Here is a 16482-nt window from a genome sequence, read left to right as displayed (position 1 = left end):
TTCAGCATATACCTAGGAGTGAAACTGTTTTATCAAATAGCAACTGTTTGAAGAGTTGCCAGACTGCAGCTATACCATTTTATATTCCTAATAGCAGTGTGTGAAGCTTTCTCTACACTCTCACCAATACTTTTTTTTTTTAATTATAGCCATCCTAGTGGGTGTGAAATGGTATCTCATTGTGGTTTCAATTTGCATCTCCCTACTGACTAATGATATTAAGCATCTTTTTTGGTGCGTTTATTGACCACTTGTATATTTTCTTTGGAGAAATGTCTATCCAGATCCTTTGACCATTGAAAAAATTGGGTGGTCTTATTATTGTCATTACACTTGACAGTCTTGTTGGTCCTTTCAACCTGAAGACAAGTTCTGGGATAGCCTCTTATTTCATTTTAATAATTGAATTTTTTCCCACTTACACCATAGTCAGCATTACCTCATATCTTAAATATGTTAAAAACATGGCTTTTCATTTTTACATAGTCCTCTATCAAAAGATCTAAATATATCAAAGATTTTAAGCAGCATGAGGCATTATCAAACCTGTGTTTTTGATGTTCAGTCAAGAAGAGTAGAGAAAATGAACTGGAGTAGATAAGAGTCTATAATCTTGGAGAGAAATGATGAAGTCTTATCTAAGGCAGTAGTGGTAGGGGTAAAGCAAAAAAAAAGGATGACAAGTTTCTACTTCTATTAGGAAGGAGAATGGCACAGGACTTGGTGAGTGATTAAGAGAAAAAGGAAAAGTCCTAAGTTACCCTCAGGTGTATGGTTTGGATAATACCAAGCATAGTTGAATTTCTTGAAATAAGAATCATGTATTTTTAATATGTTTAATAGTTACTTATCTATTGTGTGGGCTTCCCTTGTGGCTCAGCTGGTAAAGAATCTGCCTGCAATGCAAGAGATCCAGGTATGATCCCTGGGTTTGGAAGATTCCCTGAAGAAGGGAAAGGCTACCCACTCCAGTATTCTGACCCGAATTCCATGGACTATATAGTCCATGGGGTCGCAAAGAGTCGGACACGACTGAGAGACTTTCACTTTCACTTATTGTTCAGTCTCACTTGAGTTAAGTTAGATCATATCTAAATTTAAGTTACAAATGTTCTATAGAAAAAAAATTTCCCCGAGCGCTACAGTCTTATAGATAAAGTACCAAACCTTTAGAAGGATCAACTTTTTAACTAAGATTCTTTGGAGAAATAGTTTGGAAAAATTAGCAGTAAACAAAAATTCAAGTTTAAAATTATGGAAGGAAACACTTAAAAGAAAATTTTATCACAAAATATTGGAATCTTTTGAAACTAAAAAGTCATTCTGCTATTATAAATACTTTCACTTTTGTATATTTACTTTGAGTTTCAAAACGAATTTTGCAAGATATTTTCCTTTTCATCAGTGAAACACCTGTTTAACCAATAATATTAAAAGTACTGATGCAAATTTACTCAATATATTTTTCTCAAAAATGCAAATAGTATTAAAAGTATAAATGCAAATTTACTAAATATATTTTTCTCAAAAATGAAAATCACTATTTCTGAAAAAGTTTAATTCTATTTAGAGTATTTATATTTAAATATGTCAGTGTATTTAAATATAAATAGAACAGAAAGAGTAAAAACCTAACAGAAGCAGAAGAGATTAGGAAGAGGTGGAAAGAATACACAGAACTATACAAAAAGAGTCTTAATGACACGGATAACTACAATGGTGTGTTCACTTATCTAGAGCCAAACATCCTGGAGTGTGAAGTCAAGTGGGCCTTAGGAAGCATTACTACAAACAAAGCTAGTGGAGGTGATAGAATTCCAGCTGAGCTATTTAAAAACCTAAAAGATGATGCTGTTGAAGTGCTGCACTCAATATGTCAGCAAATTTGGAAAGCTCAGCAGTGGCCACCGGATTGGAAAAGGTCAGTTTTCATTCCAATCCCAAAGAAGGGCAATGCCAAAGAATGTTCAAACTACCGCACAGCTGTGCTCATTTCCCATGCTAGTAAGGTTATGCTCAAATCCTTCAAGCTAGGCCTCAGCAGTATGTAAACCAAAAACCTCCAGATGTACAAGCTGGGTTTAGAAAAGGCAGAGGAACCAGAGATCAAATTGCCAACATTCACTGGATCATAGAAAAAGCAACAGGTTTCCAGAAAAGCATAAACTTCTGCTTCATTGACTACACTAAAGTCTTGACTTTGGTGCTAAGTCACTTCAGTCATGTCTGACTCTTTGTGACCCCATGAACTGTAGCCTGCCAGGCTCCTCTGTCCATGGGATTTTCCAGGAAAAGATATAGTTACCATTTCCTCCTCCAGGGGATCTTCCCAACCCACAGATCGAACCCACATCTCTTATGTCTCCTGCATTGGCAGGCGGGTTCTTTACTACTAGTGCCACCAGTCTGCTTTTTTTTGACTGTGGGGATCACAACAAATTGTGAAAAATATTTCCCTGGTGGCTCAGACAGTAAAGAATCTGCCCACAATGCGGGAGACCCAGGTTCAATCCCTGGGTCGGAAAGATCCACTGGAGAAGGGAATGGTGCCCACTCCAGTATTCTTGCCTGGAGAATTCCATGGACAGAGGAGCCTGGTGAGCTATGGTCCATGGGGTCTCAAACACATGTGAGACACAACTGAGTGACTCACACACACACTTAAGGAGATGGGAATACCACCTTACTTGTTTCCTGAGAAATCTGTATGCAAGTCAAGAAGAAACAGAATCCTACATGGAACAAATGACTGGTTCAAAATTGGGAAAGGAGTAAGACGAGGCTGTATATTGTCACCCTGCTTATTTAACTTATAGAGTAAGAGTCGCTCAGTCGGGCCCAACTCTTTGTGACCCCATGGCCTGCAGCCCACCAGGCTCCTGTGTCCATGAGGTTTCCAGGCAAGGATACTGGAGTGGGTTGCCATTGCCTTCTCCAGGGGATCTTCCCAACCCAGAAATTGAACCCAGGTCTCCTGCACTGCAGGCAGGTTCTTTACAGACTGAACTACAAGGGAAGCTCATATATAGAGCACATCATGTGAAATGCCAGGCTGGAGGAAGGAGAGTGAAAAAGCTGGCTTAAAATTCAACATTCAAAAAACTAAGATCATGGCATCCAGTCCCATCACTTCATGGCAAATAGAAGGGGCAAAAGTGGAAACAGTGACAGACTTTATTTTTTTGGGCTCCAAAATCACTGCAGATGGTGACTGCAACCATGAAATTAGAAGACACTTGCTTCTTGGAAGAAAAGCGATGACAAATCTAGACAGCATGTTAAAAAGCAGAGATATCACTTTGCCAACAAAGGTCTGTCTAATCAAAGCTATGGTTTTTCTAGTAGTCATGTACGGATGTGACAGTTGGACCATAAAGGAGGCTGAGTACCAAAGAACTGACGCTTTTGAACTGTGGTGTTGGAGAAGACTCTTGAGAGTCCCTTGGACTACAGGGAGATCAAACCAGTCAAGGAAAATCAACCTGAATAGTCACTGGAAGGACTGATGCTGAAGCTGAAGTTCTAATACTTTGGCTACATGATGTAAAGAGCGGACTCACTGGAATAGACCCTGATGCTGGAAAGACTGAAGGCAAAAGGAGACGAGGATGACAAATGATGAGATGGTTGGATAGCATCACTGACTCAATGAAAATGAATTTGAGCAAACTCTGGGAGACAGTGAAGGACAGGGAAGGCTGGCATGCTGCAGTCCATGAGGTCGCAAAGAGTTGAACATGATTTTGCAACTCAACTTACAATGCTAGTGTAGTCTACAGGTATTAAGCAAGTGGGGGCTTCTCAAATAAAGAAAAAAGTCTTATTTGGTTTTATAAATAATAAAGATGATTAAAAAAGTAAAAAATTGAGCTTAAAAAATACAACCCAAACCACCTGTTTTTAAAAGTCACACCAGCCATCTACTTCTAAAAAACCCTTATCAAAGCTATTTCTTCAAACCCAACATTTACTAATTCAACAGATGGGTTTTTAAAATGAGGAATGTAATTTTACTTTCAACTCACTGATTATATACTCAACTGGCAGCTTTAAAAAAATAATTTTAGAATACACGAAGACTTGAATTAAACCATTCTCAGCATTTTCCCAGGATTGTTTGCTAACTGGCTTGTTTTTATTTATATATGAGCTTTTAACATGTCTACCACAGGTAGTACACAGAAATAATTATTTGCAACTATAAAACCTATCAAGTAAACGCCCAATGTAACATCATTGCTTTTTCCTTCTCTTATAAGAATCATTACTGTGAACGCGAACTCGCTGGTGTACAGAGGATGCTATTTTCATGCTGTCTTTCTTTGTAAATGTCTTCTCTACTGCTCCAGGTTTCCAAAGTAACAACTGTGCATCTTCTCCTCCAGTTAGCAAAGAATCATCCTGCATATTCCAACAGAAGGACCGGACCATAGCAGCATGCCCTCCTTGAAGGCTGGTCACATGGACCAATCCTGATGTCATACAGTTCATTATGTGAATAATTCCTGTGTTTGTCCCTCCGACAACAAACAATTTGTCCGTCTTTTCATGATATAGGCCACCAATCAAATAGTCCAAAATCCCTTCTTTCACATTAATTACTTCTCTGACATCAGGAATGTTCAAACATGTAATTGGTTCATCTGTATCCAGATGATTAAGATCCCACCAACAAAATCCCTCATCATGTGTCATGCAGTAAATCTGTTTATAATCTTTCCCAGACCAACCAATAAAGCTTACTGATGAAACTGAGTTACAGGTTGTGACCAGTGCATCGTCTTCATTATCCGCGCTAATATCAAATACATTCACCAGGCCATCAGTTGAACCTGAGACTACCATGTTTGGATTGCTGGGATGGAAACGTACTTGAGTGATATCATCACTATGTGTCTCTGAATATGCACCAAGTGGCTCTTTGGTAGTAGACAAGTCCTGAGAATTAATTCTTGCATCCCAAAATACCAGCAATGCATCATCATCAACTTTTTCTGTACCAGCACAAATGACATGATCATTAGAGCTGATATCAAAACTGATAAAAATATTGGAAGGGTAACCCTTGAACAGCTGGACAGGTTTGCCACTGGCCAGTCGAGCATCCCAACACTTCACAGTGCCATCAGTGCATGAGGAATACACACGGTCATGGGAATTCGCAAACTTGACTCCATTAAGCCCAGGATACCCTCTAAATTCTCGTATTACATTTAACCTTTCTTTATCATGTATTCTGATTGATCCATTAGAACACAGAACAGCAACCAAGCTTCCTTTTTCTGTTTGTACAGTCTTTGATGTGTCTATGCCAAGCAGGTAAGTAGGCTCTTTAGTTTCTGAGGAACGTTTAACAATGTTCAAGTTGGCAAATTGTTCTTCAATCTTCTCCATATCAGGAGTGCATCCAAGGGTAGTAAAAATCTGTAATAAAAACAAAAATTGAAATTAAACCCAAAGTGTCTCTACATTGTAATTAAATCAAGAACATTTCCCTCTGAGAGCTGGCACAAGAAAACAGAAATAAAATCTAATATTTTAATCATTCCCCTACCATGATGTAACTAAATCTCAGCAGCTTCCTTCTAATTCAACCACTTTTTATATACTGAATCTACTGCCAGTAAGAGATTATAAAATGTATGTACATGTACATACATTGCTTAGTAATTCCTTTCAGCTCAAACCTAATTATTGGTCCTACTCATGGTCCTCAGCATTAGCCAGGATCTCTACTTTGGGATCATCTTCTCCTGGCCCCAGCTACCTTATACAGTTATAGAATCTAACACAGATGTGTTGGCAGAAAAATAGTCCCTCAAAGATGTTCATGCCGTCATCCCAGGAACCTGAGTATGTTAGGTTACATGGCAAAGACGAATTGAGGTTGTAAATGGAATTAAGGTTGCTAATCAGTTGACATTAAAATAGATTATTGAGGATTATCTGGGTGAACCCAAAGTAATCTCCAGTGCCCTTAAAAGTAGAAGCAGGCAGAATATGAGAATCAATGGGAGATGTTCCTGTGGAAGAAAGGTTCAGAGAAATACATTACTGGTTTGGGCACGGGAAGCCAATAATTGGGTGGCCTCTAGAGAGTGGAAGATGCAAGGAAATAGCTTCCTTTAGAGCCTCCACATGAAAGTGCAACTCTGCTAATCCTTGATTTTAGCCCAGTGAGACCCACTTTGAACTTCTGACCTCCAGCGCTATAAAAAATTTATGTCATTTCAAGCCACCAATTTTGCAGTAATTTGTTACAGCAGTGATAAAAAAAAGCTAATAGAGGTACCCAGTAGGAATTGCAGAGATGTGCTTCTCAGGCAGGAGCAGCTTGCAAATGGTAGAGCTGGAATTTGAACCCAGGCATTCCGGCTTCAGAAATGGTGATCTTCACCACCACACCAGATTGCTTCTCAATGGCAGGTTGTATATAGAACAAGTTCCAGGCCAGAAAAATATGCATAAAGTCTAGTGACTTTATCCCAAGTTTTTCTATCTTGTTTTCACCAAATGAATATTCTTGCCAGCCTCACAAATTCACATTTTCATTCTTAAGATGAAATGCTTTTTTTTTTTTTCCTGTTGCTTTAATGATAGCTTTTTAGCTGTCTGTCTTTTCATCTTTACAAGGAGAAATGAATATGAACTCACGAGTGGTTAGAAAGATTAACTGAAATAATGTGTCTGGCATATCATGGTATGCATTCAATAAATGTTACATAAAAACGACCAGGATCACCATTACCAGTAACACTAACACCACATGGTGGAGAATTCAAATCTATCCGAGTGGCTCCAAACAGCACAATTAAACCAACAGGCAAAAAATATTAAAAGCTGGATTGAGGTTCAAACGAAGAATAAGCATCTTCTCCAGCTTTAAATTTTGAACATTTTAAAACTTAACAAAAGTTGAAAGAATAGTACAATGGACACCCACACACATACACACAGTCTTTCACCTCCGAGGATCACCAACTTGTTTTCTTCTATCTCTATAAACACAGACATATGCATTTTTGATGAGCTATTTGAAAGTGAACTGCAGACAAAATATCATTTCACTTCTAAATACTTTGACACAGAGAACCTCCCCAATCTTCTGTTTTCTTAACACTGAATTTTTTGAAAAGTCCAGCCAATTGTCTCATAAAATGTCCTATATTCTAGATTTTTCTAATTGTCTCCTCTTCGAGATTAGATTCCAGTTTAACATTGTTATCAGGGATACAATTTATGTGATGCTGCTGTTACTGCTGCTGCTAAGTCACTTCAGTCGTGTCCGACTCTGTGCGACCCCATAGACGGCAGCCCACCAGGCTCCCCTGTCCCTGGGATTCTCCAGGCAAGAACACTGGAGTGGGTTGCCATTTCCTTCTCCAATGCATGAAAGTAAAAAGTGAAAGTGAAGTTGCTCAGTTGTGTCTGACTCTTCGCAACCCCATGGACTGCAGCTACCAGGCTCCTCCATCCGTGGATTTTCCAGGCACGAGTACTGGAGTGGGGTGCCATCGCCTTCTCTGTTATGTGATGCTGGGGACTTCTTACTGCATCACATCATAGAGGCTCATAATAACAACTTTGATCACTTCCTTAAGTTGCTGGTGCTCAAACTGTCTCTGACCTGACCACTGAGAAACTCCTCAGGCCAGCTTCTGTGTGCTTTTGATATGTCATTATCACAACTGATATGTCATTACACAATTCCATGTAAGTCCCTACACGGAACAACTCTGTATAAGAATAAACTAAGTCCGAAAATAGTGAGCTTCCTTTAAGTATTCAGAGACTAGAAGATCATTTACCTCCACAGCATAATTGTTGGTTTTATAACCAGATAGGTTAAATGGCCTTCTCTCCTTGAACGCGTCATGCTTCTATCTCAGGACTGTGGCAGTAGCTACTTCTCTGTCTGGAATACTATCTGTACATTTTTTGTGTGATTAACTCCTGCCTGTTATTCAGGTCTCAATATGTTACCTCCCCAGAGAGAACTTCCCTGATCAACCAACCTAAAGTGGCTGGTCACTCCCTATCATATTGCCCATTTTGTTAAATAAAAAATTAAAAATGCTTTAATTATGAACTATTTCAAATGTACAAAGAAGTGTAGAAAAAAGGAAACATACTCAAATACTGTATTACCTAGATTTAACAGATGTTAACATTTTGCCATATTTGCCTCAGTTTTTTATTTAAACAAATGAAACGATAGATACAACTTCTATGATTAAGAAATTCTAAAAATGGCATCACATTTATATGTTATCTTTGCTACAATTTGCTCTTTTCACTCAATATTTTTGAAAAACTTGATTTTACCTGATTTTCTTGCTTTTTTTGTTATCAATATGGTTGTTGAATAAATGAAGGAATAATTGATTCAGCTTTCATGCATAAAGAGCTGAAGAGCTCCAGGAGAAGCAGAATAAACCTAAAATGATATCTAATGTATGTTTGCAGGGAGAGCTCTGCTTATGGAAATTAGTAACATAATGGCATTCTTTAGCAGTACTTTAAATAAAGCACAAAAAGGAAATATAAAGACTTTATATTTGTGAAAGAAACATTATTTAACATAATTTTTTTTTTTTTTTTACTACAAGCTATTCAAATATGTCCTAAAATGTATGTTCACTTAAGAGTATACTGCCTACACACTTCAAGGAAAAAATCCTTTTTAATTCCAGATAAAAAACAACTACCCATTCTTGAAATAATCAAAGTGTTAATAAGATTACAAAAGAATTCTTTGTTACTGTTTCATATTGATCTCTGCATATGAAATACCAGATTGATGAGAATTTTAAACAATAAGAAAGTTGAATGTGACTTCTAAGTTAACAGTGAGTTAGAGGACTACGGCTGTGTGCTGCTACGCCCAAGCAACATAGCAGTGCTGTGCTCCTCCCCCAACAGTGTTGCCCAGAGAGTCTGTTTTGCGTTGGAGCAGTCCCCTGCAAGGCTTTAATCCAAAGGATTCTGGGATCGATGATGCAGGCAGAGTGGGACCCAGATGGAATGCTACAGCAAACCAACATTTTAAGATAGCAGTAATGGCAACAATCTCACTAGTGTTCCACCTGACACACCGTTTAAATGCAGTACAGTGCTTCAAAAAAAGAGAAAGATATTAGAAGACAGGTAGATCCCACAATGCTCTCAATATTATAGAGCTTATATTCATTCGTCCACAGATACAAACAGTAAAATATTACTTTAACCTCCTTGGGAAAAGATGAAAACCTCTTGACTTACGTTTTAACACATTAATATGCCTATGCAAATGAGCCATATTTGAAATATAACTTCCAAGGTTACACAGTTAATCTTAATTTTACATACTAATGAATCATTGTAAAATGATAAATAAACCTTTTTACTTCTGTGTATGCCCTTATCTGAGGGTTTGGTTTTTTTTTGGCATGATTCTCTTCCCATTCCTCAAGATAAGCCATGGTCTCTCTTTTCTTCTCACTCAGTAACCTCATTGAAATTCATGTTTTCAAGTGCCACCTACATGCCAATGAGCTCATCTATTTACAAGTCCATATTTCCAAGTGTCAACTAGCCATCTCTCCTTGAATCCCACTACAACTCCAAGTTAAACTGATTATTTATGCTTCCCCTCCATGAAACATTCTCCTTAAAAATAAAACCAAATTATGCTTTTCGATGTTCTCCATGTTGGTCGATGGTATTGGCACCCTGACAACACTCTCATCTACTCAGTTACCTAAGCCAGAATCTCTGGGGAATATCCAATTCTCCTATTCAGGCTCTCATCCAATCCCTTTTCAAATCTTTTGCTGCAGGCTACTAACTGAAGTATAAGGTTCAATCTATTTCTGGAGATCAAAACAATATTGACAACTTTATACGGTTCAACCTAACAAAAATGTATAAAGAGAACAAATAAGATTAACCATAATTTTAATATTTTCTCTATTTGTTTCTGTTAGATACATAAAAGGAAGCTAAGTCAGCATTTTAGATCTCAACAGGCTAGTGAGAGCTGAGGACACCTTTCTTATACTAATGAACACACACAAATGAAAAACGGCACAAATAGAAAAGAACAGAAAAGAATACTGAAGCAAAGAATAGGGAGGAGAAAAGAAGAGGAATGAAGATAAGCCCAAAGAGAACAGAACAGAAAAGAGAAGGGAAGGCAGTTACTGCCACTACCTCTTAAATCACACTGCACTTTGTACTTTCCCCAATACCGAGATGAGACAAGGAGGAAAAGTCCAGATAAAGGAAGTTCAGTAGAGTCTAAAGCCATGTTGGCTAAAAAGTTTTCATTAAGCCATCTTGAAACACACTAGATGGAAAATGCTCATTAATCTCTAATCTGAGGAACAGTCCTTAGATAACTAAGAGCTGATTTACTTGATAACAACATCCCTAAACATTAAGTATTTCTTCTGGGGCTTTTGCCTTAGTAAGAGTTAAGTTATCTTTATCAATCAAAATGTTCATTTTATTTCCTATTAAAATAAACCCAATAAAGTGTTATTTCTATATATAAAGTACATTCTAAATACATCTAACTGCAACTAGGCATTCCTCTTATTTTTGAATTGACCAAGTTTGAATATGAAATCTGAGGGACAGCCTAGCTAGTTTAAATAATTCCATAATGGAAGTGAAAGTCACTCAGTTGTGTCCAACTCTTTGCGACCCCATGGACTATACAGTCCATGGAATTCTTCAGGCCAGAATACTGAAGTGGGTAGCCTTTCCCTTCTCCAGGGGATCTTCCCAACCTAGGGATCGAACTCAGGTCTCCTGCATAGCAGGCGTATCCTTTACCAGCTGAGCCACAGGGAAGCAGATAATGGAAGAGGAAGTAGCTTTCTTTCCCATTTAAACAAGATGGAAAAAAGTATTAAAAGAAAACACACATTTTATACCTATTTAGAAACTATTGATTACAAAAGGCACTATACTAAAAATCTTTGGCCATGTATTATTGTGTAGGAAGTCAGAAATGAGCAGTATGTTTAGAAATAGATGCATTTCTATCTTTCCAGTATGAATGTTCATCATACTTGAAAGATTTGACAACATAAGCAACAAATACTATTACATTTTTCTACTAAAGAATAACAGTTGTATTTAAACTATATGTTGGATAAACTACTAGTTTTCTTTTGAAACAATTTATCAGACTTGGGTCAGAAAATCCAATTCCCCACAGCTGATACTTAGTATTGCCCATTGACCACAAGGAACTCTGATGATGGTAAAATGCAGAGATTCAGCTAATGTCCTAAATGTAGGGAGAAGCTAAATGAGAAAAATCATTCCGGGATGGTCTTTAACAACAACACAATCCACATTAATAACGTAACTACAAAAACAACTGGCAAGGTGGGCGAGGACGGCAGAGGCTTGTAGAGAAGAAAACAATCATAATTGGAGTTCAACAAATGCTAGACTGTGTGCTATATCTAGTATTTTTTTTTTTAATCTTAATCATTTAACCCTATGAGATAGGCATTATTATCACCATTTTACAGAAGAAACTGAAGCTCAGAAAAACTGAGTAACTTGCCAACGCTCTCACAGGTAATAAGCGGAAAATACAGGGGGAGTTTGATCTGAAATCCAAATTGTAACTTCAAAACCTGAGAACCTGTGTTCATTTCAATTCTATGCTATTCTTCTTCTGTGTAAGTACTAAAATACTAGTGTTGACTTTAATTAAAGAATATGCCTATTAGGCTTTGAGAGGAGGAATTACACATCAGCATAAGCAGATGGAAAAAAAGGGAGCAGGATGATTGCCAAAACACACACCCACATGGAAAAAGGCTATAGTAAGTGAAAGTGAAGTTGCTCAGTCGTGTCTGACTCTTTGCAACCCCATGGACTGTAGCCCATCAGGCTCCTTTGTCCATGGGATTCTCCAGGCAAGAATACAGGAGTGGGCTGCCATTTCCTTCTCCAGGGGATCTTCCTGACCCAGGGATTGAGCCCAGGTCTCCCGCATTGCAGGCAGACGCTTTAACCTCTGAGCCACCAGGGAAGCCTAATACTGAACCACTAGCTAAAATCCATGAGCCTTATTCTTCCACCATGAAAACCAAGAATGGACAAAGTGCTCTCTGGTTCCTCTGCCTTTTCTAAAATCAGCTTGAACATCAGGAAGTTCACGGTTCACGTATTGCTGAAGCCTGGCTTGCAGAATTTTGAGCATTACTTTACTAGCATGTGAGATGAGTGCAGTTTTGCGGTAGTTTGAGCATTCTTTGGCATTGCCTTTCTTTGGGATTGGAGTGAAAACTGACCTTTTCCAGTCCTGTGGCCACTCCTGAGTTTTCCAAATTTGCTGGCATATTGAGTGCAGCACTTTCACAGCACCATCTTTCAGGATTTGAAATAGTTCAACTGGAATTCCATCACCTCCACTAGCTTTGTTCGTAGTGATGCTTTCTAAGGCCCACTTGACTTCACATTCCAGGTTGTCTGGCTCTAGGTGAGTGATCACACCATCGTGATTATCTGGGTCGTGAAGATCTTTTTTGTACAGTTCTTCTGTGTACTCTTGCCACCTCTTCTTAATATCTTCTGCTTCTGTTAGGTCCATACCATTTCTGTCCTTTATCGAGCCTATCTTTGCATGAAATGTTCCCTTGGTATCTCTACTTTTCTTGAAGAGATCTCTAGTCTTTCCCGTTCTGTTGTTTTCCTCTTATTTCTTTGCATTGATCGCTGAAGAAGGCTTTCTTATCTCTTCTTGCTATTCTTTGGAACTCTGCATTCAGATGCTTATATCTTTCCTTTTCTCCTTTGCTTTATGCTTCTCTTCTTTTCACAGCTATTTGTAAGGCCTCCCCAGACAGCCATTTTGCTTTTTTGCATTTCTTTTCCATGGGGATGGTCTTGATCCCTGTCTCCTGTACAATGTCACAAACCTCATTCCATAGTTCATCAGGCACTCTGTCTATCAGATTTAGTCCCTTAAATCTATTTCTCACTTCCACTGTATAATCATAAGGGATTTGATTTAGGTCATACCTGAATGGTCTAGTGGTTTTCCCTACTTTCTTCAATTTAAGTCTGAATTTGGTAATAAGGAGTTTGTGATCTGAGCCACAGTCAGCTCCTGGTCTTGTTTTTGCTGACTGTATAGAGCTTCTCCATCTTTGGCTGCAAAGAATATAATCAATCTGATTTCAATGTTGACCATCTGGTGATGTCCATGTGTAGAGTCTTCTCCTGTATTGTTGGAAGAGGGTGTTTGCTATGACCAGTGCGTTTTCTTGGCAAAACTCTATTAGTCTTTGTCCTGCTTCATTCCGTATTCCAAGGCCAAATATGCCTGTTACTCTAGGTGTTTCTTGACTTCCTACTTTTGGGTTTTATTACCAAGATTTCATTGTTTATTATTCTGACTTAATGTAAAAGGCTTCTAAAAGAAAGACTTAGGAAACATATTTTAAAAAGTCAAATTTCACTCATTTTAAAGAGAGGGATTTTGATCATTTGTTCCCTTTAGAACATTCTATCCTCTCCCTTTCCTACCTTTTTACTTGTTTTTTTTTTTTTTTTTTCCCCAAAAAATAAAAGGGAAAAAACTGGATACAAAAAGGAATTGTCAGAAGACTATAAAAATCTATGCCAAGTAATACTGGTAGGATCCTTGATTCTAAAGATATCAACAACAACAACAAAAAATGAACCACTGAAATGATACAATATTTTAAAACTTAATATAAAACTCTATCTGCTAAGTTTCTGTGTATTTTTAAATTACTCTATTTTTGAATATCTAAAATAGCCCCACAGTTCAAAATTCAAAAGGTTCCAAAACTAATGTCTTTCCAGAACATTTCTGTCCTCAAGCCCCTTTCTTCTCGCAGGAGGTGTCAAATGTTATGTTTCTTATGAATACTTTCAGAGATTGTCAATTTGGAAATAATGCAGTGAATTAATTTCCAGCATGTCAATAGTCTGTCAATGTGGTACAATAAAAAAGCAATATGTTTAAGAATAAAACATCCTAAGTTCAAATCCTTGTTTACCACAAACTAGCAAAGTTACCATTGTACAAATTAACCTAACCTCTGTAAGCCTCAGTTTCTTCATCTTTAAAATGGGGATAGAAATCGATATACTTGATATTGAGTGCCTTTTATAGCCAAGTAAAATGCTAAATGATGGAGATTCAGATGAGAAACACACTTGCTGTCTTCAAAAGGTTGGGAGAAAGACCAGGAAACAATTACAATATACAGTGATGATACAAGGACATAAGAAATCATGGAACACAGAAGGATGTAGTGAACATAATTCTTGGCATAAAAAAAAAAGGAAATATTGATTTCCTTTCTAATAAATTTTCATTTGATTTGCCTTTTTTCATTTCACATTCACATTTTAAAAACTACCGTTGTACAGCTTAAAAAAAAAAATGAAAGCAGTCTGTTACTTTTATATTAAAACTATTCTTTAAAAAATGAATCAATACGCAAAATTTCATGAACACAAATATCAAACCAATAACTCAATTCTGAACAAACCATTGACATATCAAATTGAGTGTTTTTTAAGATTTTTTCATTTCATAATGAAAAATACATTTCTAAATAGCAAATGAACTTCAATATGTTTTAGAAGAAAATATACTTTCACTGAAGTGAAACTCAAGTTCTCAGTCAACTTCTCCAAGATTCTTTAAGTTAGGTACCAATTAGAGAGGCTTAATATCTATCCTATTAAAAATACCCTTTGATCTTCTTGGAAAAATGGCCTGAATCTAGGTCTCAGACAGAGGAACTAGATGAGCCTAAAGCAACAAATAATGCCCCAAAGTAAAGAAGTGATTTTTTAAAAAAAGACGCAAGAGCTATCATCTCCCATTCGTCACTCTAGACCAATTTGAGCAGCAAAATAACACTGGGTTAGGTAAAAAAGAATAAATAGCCATGAATCCATATTGATAAAAATAAATGACTCTCCTCTCCTAGAGTATAGGCTGGACTTAATTATTTGCTTCCAAAGAACAGAGTAAGGAAGGAGTAAAAAGAGACTTTAACCAGAGAAAACCAGAAGATACCACCTTAAAAACCAATCAAGGTTAATATCACTGGTGGTAAATTATGTTGATGTCACTTGCCCCCTGATGTGATGTGGTGACATTCTGTGACATTCTTCTCAAAACTTCACGTGTCTGAGTGCTCAGTCACTTCAGTTGTGTCCGACTCTTTGCAACCCTATGGACTGTAGCCCACCAGTTTTCTCTGTCCATGGGATTCTCCAGGCAAGAATACTGGGGTAGGTTGCCATGCCCTCCTTCAGGGGATCTTCCCAACTCCGGGGTCGAACTTGTGTCTCCTGTGGCTCCTGCACTGCAGGCAGATTCTTTTTTTTTTTTTTTAATTTTAATTGGAGGCTAATTACTTCACAATATTGTAGTGGTTTTGCCATACATTGACATGCAGGCAGATTCTTTACTGCTGAGCCACTGGGGAAGCCCCCAGAATTCATAACCCCAGCCTATTCTTGAGAAAACATCAAACTCAACTGAGGGACAACCTACAAATATGTGGCTAATACTTTTCAAATTTCAAAGTCATGAAAAAGAAGGACGGTCTGAGAGATTGGTGGTATTATTGATTAATTAGTGGTATTCTTGATTAGATTCTTAACCAAAAAAAGCATATCAGTGGGAAAACCAGTTAAATCCAGATAAATTCTGTACTTTAGTCAATAGTATTATACCAGTGTTTTCTGGTTTTGACACATGTATCATGGCTATGTGAAGGGTACAGAAGGGTGAAGGAGGGCTGCCTACTATATTTTTAAGGTCTCCACACTGAGTTTAGGACATGAGAAGCAGCCCACAGGAATAGATATACCTGGGATTTGGTACAGGACATTCACGGCATCCCAGAAGGGAAAAGAGTCCAGTCCCCCAGCAAAGATTGCCTCAGCCCTAGCCTGTGATGACGTTCTGCCAGTAGTAGTGAAGCAATGGTTGTATTTGGGTCAGGTGATCAAAAGGTGATGCCTTCTTCACCTTCTCTTCACCCACCTGCTGGCTGGATGCAGAGGATTCCAAGGCCCTAAAGAATGGTTGAGTCAAGCTTCCCTGGTGGTGCAGTGGATAGGAATCCACTTGCCAGTGCAGGAATCACGGGTTCGATCCCTGGTCCAGGAGGATCCCACAAGCCATAGAGCAACTAAGCCTGAGTGCCACAACTACTGAAGCCCGCACACTGAGAGTCTGTGCTCTGCAGCAAGAGATGCCACCGCAATGAGAAACCCAAGCACTGCAAGGAAGGCTCAGTGCGACCAAAAAAAAAAAAAAAGAGCGGTTGAGTCATAAAATGAAAGGAGTCTGATTCTGCCAATCATCACATGAAAGGCTAACTGCAGAACAGAAAAACCTACATCTGACTGCATCAGTTAATCGTCAATGTAGATGCTACCTGAAAGATGTAGTTTGCAAAACTCCACAGCATAATG

The 16482-nt window shown here is 37.9% G+C and overlaps 1 protein-coding gene across 10 annotated transcripts in view; it reads right to left on the bottom strand.

The window, feature by feature from the left end:
- WDR89 (WD repeat domain 89) overlaps positions 1 to 16482 on the bottom strand; it is a 78953-nt gene that overhangs the window by 27728 nt on the left and 34743 nt on the right. For 7 of the 10 annotated variants that reach the window (XM_006072168.4, XM_006072166.4, XM_044924881.2 and 4 more), the window contains one exon: positions 4114 to 5424. The exons of 2 other annotated variants lie outside the window; for them this stretch is intronic. In XM_006072168.4, coding sequence (XP_006072230.3) covers positions 4234 to 5394 — 1161 coding nt within the window. In that variant the 5' untranslated portion in view covers positions 5395 to 5424 and the 3' untranslated portion in view covers positions 4114 to 4233. Of the gene's footprint in view, positions 1 to 4113; positions 5425 to 6292; positions 7328 to 16482 lie in introns of those variants that run through there. One more of the 10 variants, XM_025295396.3, reaches the window with a different exon arrangement.

Source organism: Bubalus bubalis, chromosome 11 (genome assembly GCF_019923935.1).
Source record: "Bubalus bubalis isolate 160015118507 breed Murrah chromosome 11, NDDB_SH_1, whole genome shotgun sequence".
NCBI lineage: Eukaryota > Metazoa > Chordata > Mammalia > Artiodactyla > Bovidae > Bubalus > Bubalus bubalis.
Note: the sequence above shows the minus strand (reverse complement) of the source record. Positions and strands in the feature narration are given on the sequence as shown.